Here is a 14,141-nt window from a genome sequence, read left to right as displayed (position 1 = left end):
TGCCAGGTATTGCACTGAGAAAAAAAAAAAACTATATAAAAACGCTGCATAGCCGGGCGGTGGTGGCGCACGCCTTTAATCCCAGCACTCAGGAGGCAGAGGCAGACGGATCTCTGTGAGTTCGAGGCCAGCCTGGGCTACCGAGTGAGTTCCAGGAAAGGCGCAAAGCTACACAGAGAAACCCTGTCTCGAAAAACCAAAAAAAAAAAAAGAAAAAAAAAAAAACGCTGCATAATATTTGCTTTTTCTGGCAATGACAATTAAAATAAAGGCATATCACTTTAAAATTCATCAGAGATTGTATTTTAATTTTTATAGTTTCAAAGTCTCTTTAGTTTTCCCTAACTGCTAAAATTCAACCAAAAATTTGGCTTATTTTATCTGCCCCCTCCAACTTCCTTTCTGAACTCTAATTTATGATTTTTCAGCATAATAAAACTGTCAAAGACTTGTTCCCAGAAACCAATCCAGTCACATAACCTTCAACCTACAATCTGTCCTGCCTATGGGATGTGCTGGGGTAAAGGTGACCCAGAGATTAAGGAAGTGGCCAACCAATGACTGATCTAGCCTAAAACCCATGCCAGGAGAGTAAGTCCACCCCTGACACTGCCTGGAGTGCCAGGTCCCACAGACTAGATGACCTAGAGACCTAGGAGAGAACAAAAAAAGGTCAGAGGGGAAAAAATGTCAATGTAATGATCCCTAACCATATTCTGCTATACTCATAGATTGGTGCCTAGCCCAGTTGTCTTCAGAGAGGCTTCACCCAGCAACTGATGGAAACAGACGCAAAACCACAGTCAAACATCAGGTGGAACTTGGGGAATCCAGCAGAAGAGGAAGAGAGGAAGAATTGTAGGAGCCAGAGGGGTCAAGGACACCACAAGAAAACCCACAGAATCAACTAACCTGGGTTCACAGGGGCTCATGGAGACTGAATCAACAACCAGAGAACCTGCATGGGACTGACCTTGGCCCTCTGCATATATGTGACAGTTGTGTGGCTTGGTCCTCTTGTGGGAATCCTAACAGTGGGCAAGGGCTGTCTCGGACTCTTTTACTGGCTTTTGGGACCCAACTCCTCATAATGGGTTGTCTTGCCCAGCCTTAATACATGGGAAGGTGCTTAGTCTTACTGTAACTTGATATCCCATGTTTTGTTGATATTTATGGGAGACCTGCCCTTTCCTGAACAGAAACGGAGGAGGAGTGGATTGGGGGGGTGAGAACAGAGGGAGATAGGGAGGAGAGGAGGGAGGAGAAACTGCAGATGGGATGTAAAATGAATTAATAAATTTTTTTCCAAAACTTTAGAAACTTTTGAGATTTATTTCTAAATGTCACAAACTTTTAAAAAGCAACACATTACTATAATACGTGCATTAGCAAAAGTAAAAAATAAGCACAGAAAGACGAGAATTAACATAGTAAAATTTTAATACAGTATTCTGGATACAAGTAGAATAGCACTAGGTAAGGACCGTAGTTACCTCAGATCTGTGAGGAAGGGTTGAGATCATCCAAGGTTTAGGATAGCCACTTCACATTTTCATCAGTGCCGACCAAAAGCCAAAACAATCTATTATGGAAACTATAGGACTAACCTTCCATGTACATCAATTATTTTAAGGTGATCTGTCCTCATTAAGTGGCAGTTGAGGTAAGTCCAACACAGAAAGCCCTTACAAAGACTAAGAACCAAACAAAAACTTGTTTCTAGCCTTTGTTTTAGGTCACCTTAAATTTAATTTGCTTTTATATATTTGCTAACATTCATGTACAAATTCTTTCAGGCCAAAGTTTTAGCTTGGAAATCTTGCCAATTGTATGTTCACCTTCAGAAACTGAGGATGGGATGTAAAATGAATAAATAAATTTTTAAAGAAGTGTTGCCAGCATCTAACTACTTTGGCTATCACTCTTAGCTTCCTAGCTTGATAGCCTATGATGTTTACCAACTGAGGGAACCAAAGGGAAATGATACCAAATATGGGGCTCACCTTGACATGCGTTTCCTTCCCTCTTGGATCTTTACCCAGGCTTTGTGAATATTCAAATGCCTTTAAGCAACCCTACAAGGCCGTTTCTCATTTTTCTAAAAATGGACTTAGTTTGAAATATACTAGTATCATAAAGCCAGAAGTGGGAATCAGTTCTTTCCTGATCTTAGTGGCCTACCTTTAGCTATGGTTACATATCCTGCTAGTGACTTCCAAACTACACAGGGTAAGTTCGCATGCCTACACCACAGTTTATTCCGATTCTGCTGTATTTTCTGCTTGATACCTACACTACTTACTGTTTGGAAACCTTAATTAATTCTGATCCCATTATTACTTAAACTAATTCAAAACACTACTCCCCAGATTCAGGAAAGACAGCTGAGCGGTTAAGAACACTTGCTACTCTAAAGAGGGCCTGAATTCAGTCCCCAGCACCAACACCAGGCAACTCACAATCTCCTGTAACTCTAGTTCCAAAAAACCCAACACCCTCTTCTGGCCACAACACACACACACACACACACACATTCTTTTAGAATATGCTGTTCCTCAACATCCCCTTACATGTAACATTTCATGTGTACTTGGAGACCCTCCATAATGCTGTCTTGCGCATAGCCCTTGTTTTCCTTTTTAAATCAAGTAACAGTATTCTTGCAAACTGTGCTACTCTGCCATGCAAACAGAAACAGTTGTAAGTGTGCAGTATCTCCTAGAATGCTGCCTATACAACTTTCTTTTGTGACAACTTCTATTCATTTCTCCTAAGACGTAGTATTTAAAAGAATGGGATGAACAAAAGCTATGGATAGCTCCTATAGTGATATTACCATAAAATCTCTATAATTCAAAATTGAAATTTATGATCATTGAAACATTTTGAAGCTATAATTTGTCTCTGAACTATGAAAGTGTTTTATTGCATAATTAACTGTACAAGCATTGTGTAGGCAGTTTATCCTGCTCAAGGAAACAAATTGCTATTAAGGCTTGCTTTACAGACAGCAATTCTGTATGCACATGAACAGTTTTTTAAAAATCAGTTAAATCTATGCCAAATAACAGCAACAATACTGCACCTCACTTTATTTTTCCAGAAAATTATCATTTGCAAATACACTTAGTAATGAAAATAAATGACTATGGGTAATGTAAAGCGCCATGAACTGAATCTCTTCAAAATCATGTGAGATACTGGATTCCATTCCACAGCATTTTACTGTCAATTACCAATAAAAAGCTAGAAACTTGGGCCCTTCACCCTAATAGTCCTGCTCTGCAAGCTGTAGCCTTTCAGCGTGGACAAAAATTACCTTCAAACTCAGAAAAAAATATTTGTTTTAAACAAAAATAAATTCAGAACGAGCACCAACAGGTAGAACAATAAGTGCATGCAGTTATATTTTCCAAGCTCAACCAACAACTGGCTTTTAATACAATTATAGGTCATTAGTCAGGCCTATCATTGCTCTGGGCATTTGTTTAAAAGTATGACTTTCCTTTTTTAGCAAGCTCCAATTAATTTCCCTTGGTAGGTCAAGGGACCTTTAAAGATTTACAAGATCTTAAGACATAAGAAAATGAGAACCTATCTCTTTTTTTTTTTCCTTCCCCCACAGGCTCTACTCTATTTCATTTGTTTCTCCAGCTCAAATCTCTGTAACTCTGCTCACAGGTATTGCAGGAGATGTCGTCACCACCTTGGCCATCTGTCAGAAAGTGGCAATGTTTAACACGTCACAAGCCAGCTGCTGCGGTTATTTCCACACTCTAAGCTCATAATAAAGTCCCGGGACTATTAATAAAGAGACTACATTTTAAGAATCATCATATAGGCATTTTGCTTCAGAAATAGGAATGAAGAAAGATATGTATACACACCAGTGTTACTGACCTTGCCAAGAACTGGTAAGCTGCTCAGCTACACCATTACAACACACACACAGAGGCCTCATGATGCTTAAATATGATACTTAAGTGGACGGCTTTGGTGCAGCATACCGCCAGTCGCTGGCCTGCTAAATACTTACTCTGTCCTTAAGCAAACAACTTATGCCCTGTAGACCTCGGTGTTCTTGTCTATAAACTGAATATAATACTATTGTCCTCTTGTGTTTTTTTCAAACAAAGACTGTTATAGTTTGAATGTGAAACAGCTCCTCTCAAGCTTGTTTTGGAATACCTGGTCCTCGGCTGCGGCTGCTGTTTGGGGAAACTTCAGAAAGTGACACCTAGAAGGTTAGTGTGTATTGGTGGAAGTATTAAGGCAACTCTACGTAGTTAAAAGGGAGGTTTATTTTGTGGGGTAACTTACAAGTAAAGGGATAGGTTACAGCGTCCAGGAAAGGTGTAGTGCAGTCCAGTGGTGTTCTCTGAAGAACTCTGCTTGGTCTACATCCAGCGTCCAGGATCCAGGAACCAAGAGAGCCAGCACATTCAGGTCTCAGGTCTTAAGGGCTCCTGTCTTGGCCCTGTCTCATAGGTGTGACAGTTACTGGAAGCCTCAATGGGGGTAGTACTTCCAGGTCAAAGCTGGCACAGCTACCCACTACATCTCCCCCTTTTGTCTAAATAAGAAAGTTCCAACCTAATATAAAACTACATACAATAGGAATGGTTATCAAATATTGTCCAGGAGGAATAAGGGATAATGACCTAGATAAGATGAAACTACAACCAACACAAACAATATCAAACAAGAGACACACACTAAGATCCAGAGAAGTCTGGGGGATGGGTAGATGGCAAGTTACAGAGATCATTCCAAAAGGTGCCCTATTCTGAAGAACCTGAATCTAATACTTAATATGTTCTAGATAAGATAGAAGATTGTAACTGTAACTCTTGAGTCTTTGATCCCATCAAAGAACTGAGAAGGAAGGGACAGACCTTGAGGTGTACAGACCAGCCTGATTTCCAGTCTGTTTTCTGCTTCCTGATCCACTCAAATCAGAGAATGAGAATGCCCACACTGCCTGATCCCAAGTTCTAGCTGCCAATTTTCCCTTCCATAAAGGATCTTCACACATCCGGAGCCAAATTAAATCCTTCCTCTCTGAGGCTGCTTTTTCAGGCCTTCATCACAGCAATGAGAAACAAAACTAATGCAATAAAATGAATACAGAATGCTTAATTCGGTGACTGAAAATAATAAGCAGACAATACTAAAACTATGTGGCTTATATTTGGGCGTGATCACCCCAACAATCTCCCCAATGTCTGAGGTTTACCTATTGTGGAGCCAGCCTTTGCTATACAGCATTAACCTTCCTGGCTTTCACCTCAGACTTTGAGGTGCCACATGAAGTCACCTAAGATATATACTCCAGGAAAAACAGTACCTTGTATGGCAAAGGTTTAAACCTGGCTTTGTCCAAATAGAAATAGAATGAATATCAGAGGAAATTTAAAATTCTCGACATTTAAAAAGAAAAATAAACAAATGGGATGAAAAGTGCGTTGACTTGGCAAGAAGTATCCACACTGTTATCACTTACACAAATGACAGCGGTCCCACTGAACATTCCATGCTACAAGAACATAGACATCAAACAGTACAGGTCTGTTTCATGTGAAACCAGAGTCAAATATCACTTTGTTCTTCATTTCCCATGTGCTTGCTCTGAATTCCATAATGCTAAAAGCAACTACCTATAGATAGTGGTATGAGAACAAAATGAAAGTCAAAGCACTTAGCACAATGTCTAGATTGATGAGAAGACAGATGGTAGCATGTGAGAAGTCCCTCACACCAGCCTTCCGCTACAGTACTTTACACCAACATCTGTGTGGTAGCTGGAATGTAATTGGCCCCCATAAGCTCATAGGGAGTGGCACTATTAGGAGGTGTGGCATCGTTGGAGGAAGTTTGACACTGTGGAGGTAGACTTTGAGGTTTCCTATGCTCAAGCTACACCCAGTGTCTCAGACCACTTCTTACTGACTGCAGGTCAAGATGTAGGTCTCTCAGCTCCTTCGGCAACACCATGTCTGCCTGCATGCCATCATGTTGCTCCATAATGATAATGGACTAAACCTCTGAAAATGTAAGCCCCCCCTTATTTTTTCCTTTATAAGAGTTGCCGTGGACATAATGTCTCTTCACAGCAATAGAAACCCCAACTAAGACAATCTGAAACCCAGCCCTTCTTCCTTCCTGTCCACCTTTGCTACGCCCACCAGCCGTTTCCCCAAACTGTATAGCTCCCACACATTGTTCCCCAGCAGCTGTAGATTTAGCTTATTTCTAGAAGCCATGGACCCTTTTTGGTCACCATCCAAGCTTGTAGGACCAAAAATATCAAAAGGACTTGTTAAGAAAACTGATCCTCTAATCAGTTCCCCTCCTCTTAACCTCTTCCCACAGGCCATGCTGCCTCCTCTGCCTGAGTCTCCATGCCATTCAGCTGTCACCACTGCTGTGGCTTCCTCAGCAACTCCCATCCCCATTCAAAAGCAGAATGGCCTTGAAAATTCTAACAGTAGAGCATTATTCCAAAAAAATAACTAGTCAAAGGTGTTAAGTTCATAAAAGACAAAAGTCACCAAAGAACTGTCACAGACTATAGAGAAGACCAAAGAGAAATGAAAAATAAAATGAAATATAAGATACTTTGGCCCAGGGAAATCTAAAAGATTATTAGTTAAAAGGCTGGTGACTAAGGTTTATAGTTAAAAATATTAATATCAATATTATTCCCTACTGTAAGATTTCATATGAAGTGGAAGAGGTGGAAGAGAACTCTCTATACTATTTTACAAGCTTTCTTTATGTCCAATGTTATTTCAGAATAAAACATTTAAACATAAATGTGATTATTCAAGATTTATTGTAAAGCATCTCTATCCCATTGGACTTGCTAGGTACTATATTCTTTCTGAGAAACTGTGATTCTTATGTTAAGCCTATTGCAGTAAGGCCACCACACAGGTTAATAAAAAGTCAATTCCAAGGTATAGAAAATCCACCTTAAGCACTACTATTAGACTGCAAATCCATTAAGAGAGTACAGTGCCACCTACACACATTCAGTAATACTAAGGACTTAATGACAGCAAATGATACTGTGCCGAGCCTTTCATGTGACTGAGTAAATATTCCTTTTGAATTAGCATAACTGAATAATATGCTTAAACAATAACTCCACTAGGACCAACTATTCAAAAAGAAAAAGACAAAGAGATGTAAGGAGACATACTCCAGTGCATACCTGCTCCCTCCTTAGACCTGCCTTTGAAGCTTTAAGAAACAGCATTGGTCAACAAGCTCTCAATAAAACCTCACGCAATAGAAGGCAGTCTATTCTACTAAATCATTTATCTCTGTGATGTGAATTGGCTCTCAGACATTGGAAATGGAGAAAGTATTTCATTCTGATGCAGACAGTACATTCATTCACATGTGATTTGTGTCCCCCGCATCATTAATGTTTTCCTCATTAATAACAGCAACAGAGGGCCAAGTACAAGCAAGCTCAGGAGTCAAGATCATACAGTTGACCCTTCTCTGGGAAGCAGTTATCACAGAGTTAACCTTGTTCTTTGTTCACACACATATACACACATACACATACACATACACACACACACAAGAATACTATTAGTACATTTTGTACAAAATTTACAAACTTTCTCTACATGCAACGTCTATTAGTTAACATCTTCCATACTGTGTCCTTTCCTTTATTATCTACCAACTGTCTATACCTTTACCTTTTGGCCTTTAAATATAAACCCACATTCACTATACTATATTTATTAGAAATTCTACATCTTTTAAAGTTATACTATAGGAATTGTTATTGTTCTCACTAGTTTTCAAGCTATATAAACGCTGCCAGTTTGAGCATGAGTTGGCAGCTAACTATTTGGCGGGGCCTGAGAGAGGGTGCAGTTGGTAGAGTGCCCATCACACAAGCATGAAGGTCTGAGTTCAATCGCCAGTACAGACATGAAAGCTGAGCATGGTGATAAATGCACATGATCCCAGGACTGCAGACCTGGAGGCACAAGGATCACCGGGCTTGCTAGGCAGCCTCTAGCCACTGAATCATAGATCCCGAGATTCAGTGAAAGTCAGTGTCTCAAAAATAAGGTGAATGAAGAAAGATGGCTCAGCAATTAAGAACACTTACTGCTCTTGCAAAGGCCCTGAGTGGTGTTCCCAGCACTCACATGCTGGTTCATAACTATCTATACTTCCAGTTCCAGGAGTTCTGACGAACTGCACACAGTAAACATACATACATACAAGTAGAACACTTCTACATATAAAACAATAATTTTTAAAATACTTGGTAATGAAATAGAGAAAAATTAAGGAAGACACCCAACACTGACCTCTGGCCTCCACATACATGGGCACACACATGCATACAGTCACATCCACACACAAATGAACATGCACACACATATCCAGACAGACAAAACAAATCTCCAGAAATGCAAATGTAGTAGAGCGCCAATGTTATACACCACACATTCTGAATACATGAAAGACTGTCTCAGGATTTTTTCTTAAATAAAATATACTTCTTTATCTCCAGAGATTATTTCTGTATCAGTGAAATCTGTTCACAACAATTTATAAGTAAAATGACAAAGTACATTTTATATTCCTCTTAAAATAAACAGGTAAATATTCATTACCATATTTATTACACATTTCTTGAAAAGAGAGCAAGTTCCAATGTAGCAGTGAAAATTACTGCCTATGTTAAAAACCATAGTAGTGCTTTTTGTAAGGAAGCAAATATTCAATGGGCTTGGCATGGATTAAATATATAGGTGAAAGTTTATCACACCAGCATCAACCTTTTCAAATGAAGCAGTCTATAAATTGTACGAAAATATAAGGATATTTGTCTATAAAGTACTTTGCTCATAAAACAAGACAGAAAATGTCATAACATAGCTTTCATAGTACAACCTCAAGCTGAAGAACTGACCATCAAACTCAGTTTCTTTCTCAAACACAGACAACAGCATTGCTTAATAATTATTTGTTGTTCAATAACATAATTCCAACACTAATCATTCTTTTACGTAAATGAGGCCTGCTAAGTGACAAAGCATATGAAGTGAAGTTATGTCATTTCTACATGACAAAGATACAGCACGTAACTGACTCATTAAAAATGCACTTTACCAGCTGGGCATGGTGGCACACACCTTTAATCCCAGCACTTGGGAGGCAGAGGCAGGCGATCTCTGTGAGTTTGAGGCCAGCCTGGTCCACAAGTGAGTTCCAGGGCAGCCAGGGCTTGTCTCAAAAAAAAAAAAAAGTACTTCACTTGCAGTAGCTAATTTAACAATCCCAATTTGAATATAAATGTTCATTTAAATTAATTTGTATAATAATTATCAATCACTATAGCAATTACCTAAAAGAGCTGTGTTTTCCTTTAGAAATAAATCATGATATGTCAGAGTATTTTTATGGACTCACAACCCTGAATTTCAAGGAGCCATCTCACGGTTTTCAATTACCAATTCAAATTTGCCTGCTTAGACATAGTATGTTTTCCTAAGGGAAGAAAAACACACAGCTGTCCACTTGTTACATGACTTCTTTCTCTTGGGGTGGGTATCCTCTTCATCAAGAACTAAGTGAGGATGTAAACTTGTCAGACCAAAGGCAAAAGAACAATGTGTACATGATAGGCTTATTCCACGCGGAGAGGCTTATCAGGAGGTAGCAAAAACAGTGTACTGAATGACAGAATAAAAGTACACTCCAAAGTGTAGACTAACATTAAAGAAAATACTTGAAACCTCAGATGCATTTCAATCCCATCCCTGGCTGCCTGCCATCAACTTCCACTCAAATGTATTTCATTACCCATTTACCAGACGTAGGGAACGTGTGTTTTCAAACGAACCCTGGGAAGAGCAGCCTTGAGGGAGACACATTTACAAAATATCTATGTCCAGAAGGAAAATCATCAACAGGTAAAGATGAACAAGTTGATACTGGATTATTCCAACTATTAACATTATCATCCAACACGAAAAATCGCATTCTAGCTCATGGAAAAGGAGTGACTAGGAAACAGAAAGCTTCTCACTCAATAGTAGGTTTCACCGTCATGAAAATAAGCAACAATAATTTTCCTACACCAATTGCTGCTCCATGCACTGACTTCCGTAACAGGGCATCATACTACAACAGTTTTTATAAACAGCTGCAGCCAGAATAAATTAAGCAAGGTCTGCTGCAGTTGGTTAGGTGTGGATTTATTTTGTAAAACAAACAAAAATGTGGACTCTGAAGCACGCAAGCACGTGCAGAGTGTTCACGATGTCACTGAGTCGGTTATGTACACTTTGATATTCCTTTTTTACAACCAACACTTGGGAGACAATTTTCATCCCCACCCAGTCACAATATTTTACAGAGAAACAGCGCCATCTTTTGATGCAAACAAAAGCCAATAATACTAGTTTTTCAAGCTTTTTTTCACAACACACTCAAATACCATTGAATTTCACATCATAATTATCATTTCCTAAGAATGTTTTCTTTCCAAAAGTAGTAAAACAAAGCGCAGAACTTTGCTTACCGAGATAAAAAAAATTGTAAAATATTACAAAATAATATCAAAAGCATAATTTCTGGTCAGTATTTCATGACTAAAATTTACTAGTCATGTCATTCAACTGATATATATTAAATAAAAAAACCTTTCTAGCATTGCTATATGTCAATATGGATTATATTTAAGACGCACTCATTAATTTCATAATTGCCTGAATGTCATTAGCAGTGACTTATCAGTTGAATCCAGATAAACACAAATATCAGTGCAGTGAGTTTCTGAATTACTCACACCAAGGACACGATGTCACCACGCTGTACTTCAAAATTCCTCACTTTCCAGTGGTTCAAAAGCACCACATCTGAAGACTGGCTTCCCCCGGGATTCAAGGAAGGCTACAAAATAAAAAGGGACACATTTGTCACTTGTAATTGTTTGCAGTCTTTATGCTGCAGTGTACTTCATAGCTTGAGCAGAATTCAATAAAAAAAATCCTACTATTGTACCTTTCAAACCAATTGCAATTCTGAAGTAAGAACAAATGAGTTTTCAGACAGGCTAACTAGGATTTTTTTCTGAAAAGACAAAGAATAAATACATAAATAATAAATTACCAACACTTATTTCTACCTCTAAGAGGTACAAAAAAGTTTTATGAAGAATAAAAACACATGCAAAGAGGGACTCAAGTTTCCCAGGATAATAATCTGGTAGTACCTACTCCCACATCCTCATTCCCTGTGGAAAAGGAGGAAATAATCTAATGTCAACCAGCCAGACACCCATATGAAGAACCACCAAGAGTAAAAGGGACAAACATGGAAAAATCACTGAAATACGCTCTTCCACCCTTCCCATCCCTCTTCATCCAAGAGCACGTACCAAAGGTCCTGGTCTCAGTCTGAGGTGAGTAAATGGCCTTCCTCTTAGGATTCAGACAATACTGGCTGTGCCAGAGGATGGATGAGGCAATAACTGAGAAGCACTGAGTTCACCTAGCCACGAAAGTTCCATCCATGAGCTTTGCTATTTGGATGGGGCAACAACACAGTCAAAGGATAACAAGTCCAGGATGGAATCAGGGGAACAAAGAATGAGGATGATAAAGAGAGCGTTTCTGACTGAAGATGTGAACTCACAGGAGACGTGGCAGCCGCTGTGATGACAGGAAGGGTTCCCAGGAGCTGAGGCTGTTGGTTTCTCTGCAAGGCTGATGGTGCCAGCCAGAGGAAACACAGCCAAGACATGGGCAGGGGAACACAGGAAGGGCCAGGCAGCCGTGCCCAGAAACAACAGTGACAAACTCTTTAAGGCTCCTTGGAATTGAGGGCTATGGAGATGGCTCCTGGGTAAAGTGCATGATGCATGTGCCAAAGGACCAGAATTCAGAACCCCAACATCCACATAAAAGACACAGCTACATCTGCTGTAACCCCAGCTCCTCGGAGGTAAAGGAGTAGACCCCTGGGACTCACTGGCCAGCCACCTCCACCAATTCAGTGAGCTCCAGGTTCACGGACTCAGAAAACTGAGGTAGAGATATAGAGCCATCCATGGGAGTGTGGTTGACTACTAGGGGCCACATTCTGGAAGAAAACTCTCTCTCTTTAACAGCTATCGATTGCCAATGGTTCCTCAGCTAGGGATGGGACCGAACGCCCATCTGCCTTCTCCATGGAATGTCGTCTGGCTTTACGTTGAACAGGTATGTGAATAGCATAAACTAGACTTGATAAATGATTTTTTTAAAAGGACACAAAGTTGAGTGGGTGGAAAGGAAGGGAAGGATCTAGAAGACATCGTGGTAGGGGTCGCTGTAATAAAAATACATTGTCTAAAACTGTAGGAGGCACAGCTTCGAGAAAGCACTGGAGGAACCAGAACTGTTAAACATGCAGACCTATCTCCTTCAAGGGAAGGAAAGGATGCCTTTTCACCCAGAAGGCTGGAGTGCATGTTGTCTAACAACCTGGTGATCTTTTTGTTATTCTATGGGGCCACCATTCATCTGAATCCCCCTAAACCCTGAGTATTGTTTAGGCCCTAATCCTGAGCTTTGTCTCTCAGTGAATAGGACTCATCCTTATGAAAGAGGTCCCAGGTAGCTTGCATCCTCCATCAATAGAATCTATTCTTACACTGATTACAAATCCTTCCTCCTGAGGCTTTTGCCCTGAGCACTGTTTGTCAGTCAACAGAACTCATCCTTAAGGCTGAAGGTCACAGGTGCTTTGCTCTAGAGGTGTGTTCTGAAAGGGAGTTTAAGATGTAGCCATCCCTAAAGCTTTGTTGTGCCAGCAGTCGCATGGAGACATTTTTACAAAGTTTTACTGTGTTTACTCTGTAAGAAAAATAAACCACAAGGTCAGACTCGGAAAGTTTTTGACCCAGCACCTGCTAAAGTGGTGCTGACCCAAGTTTCATCCTTCACCTCATGCCAAATGTTTCCCTGTGAGCCTTGCGGCTTGCAGGGCCCCATGACACAACATTTTCAAAAACCTAATTTCAGAAGTCAGAGGAAAAGTTTAGAAATAAAATAAAATGCCATTTTAAATAAATGGCCAGGTGCAGTGCCGTATAACTTTAATCGCAGCATTTGAAAGGCAACCACGAGCCGGGTGTTGGTGGCGCACACCTTTAATCCCAGCACTCGGGAGGCAGAGGCAGGCGGATCTCTGTGAGTTTGAGGCCAGCCTGGGCTACCAAGTGAGCTCCAGGAAAGGCGCAAAGCTACACAGAGAAACCCTGTCTCGAAAAACCAAAAAAAAAAAAAGAAAAAAAAAAAAGAAAGAAAGAAAGAAAGGCAACCACGGATGGATCTTTGTATTTAAAGCTGATCTATATAATGAGTTCAGGCCAGCCAGGTCTATACAGTGAGACCTGGTTTCAAAAAATAAAAAAGTGGTGGAGAATAATTGAGGAAGATACCAGTGTCCATCTCTGGTCTCCACACACACACACAAACACACACGTATGCCATAAGCATATTTGTATGCATATACAAATACCACACAGATGCAAAAAATATAAAACAGATTCCTGAAATTGCTACTAGGTTTCCTTTAAAGTGTGTGTGGGCAAAGATGTAGTAATTTTATGCAGAGATTTTAGCATGACTTTATTTTTAACTCTCCAGGTTTGTGTAGAGGGAAGAAACCACACTTTAGTACCACTGGAAACTTGAAACACTTCCAGCTGAGACTCTACCAATCATTTGCATTTGAGTAGCTCCTAACCACCTTCCTTAGGTTTGAATTCCTTGCCAGTCACCTCACTTGACTATATGACATCAAATCACAAGGTGACTAAAACAGAACTTATCATCTCTACCAAACACAATGTTTTCTTCCTTATGTTCTTCTGAACCATTTACCACTTCTGCAGTCAATCAGCTTGTGAGTTTGGTGATTTCTTTATTTCTGATCACCAAGCTACATGGTGCTTCTCTTTCGTCTCCTCATACAGTTTTCACATATGATACATCTTCACGTTTCAAGCACGGTCATCATTTAACTCACAGTACAACTACACCAACCAGTATCTCACCTCCAACCCCAAAGGATGCCATTGCTTTCCAGCCATGTGATCATGAGCAAGT

General features: G+C 39.9%; 1 protein-coding gene across 3 annotated transcripts in view; it reads right to left on the bottom strand.

Moving 5' to 3' along the window:
* The window catches only part of Immp2l (inner mitochondrial membrane peptidase subunit 2), an 862,863-nt gene that overhangs the window by 771,288 nt on the left and 77,434 nt on the right, over window positions 1-14,141 (bottom strand). For all 3 annotated transcript variants that reach the window (XM_028872262.2, XM_028872265.2, XM_028872267.2), the window contains exon 4: window positions 10,835-10,938. In XM_028872262.2, the coding sequence (XP_028728095.1) occupies window positions 10,835-10,938 (104 nt within the window). The remainder of the gene's footprint in view (window positions 1-10,834; window positions 10,939-14,141) is intronic.

Source organism: Peromyscus leucopus, chromosome 14 (genome assembly GCF_004664715.2).
Source record: "Peromyscus leucopus breed LL Stock chromosome 14, UCI_PerLeu_2.1, whole genome shotgun sequence".
In the NCBI taxonomy this organism is placed as follows: domain Eukaryota; kingdom Metazoa; phylum Chordata; class Mammalia; order Rodentia; family Cricetidae; genus Peromyscus; species Peromyscus leucopus.
This window is presented reverse-complemented; position numbering and strand designations above follow the sequence as displayed.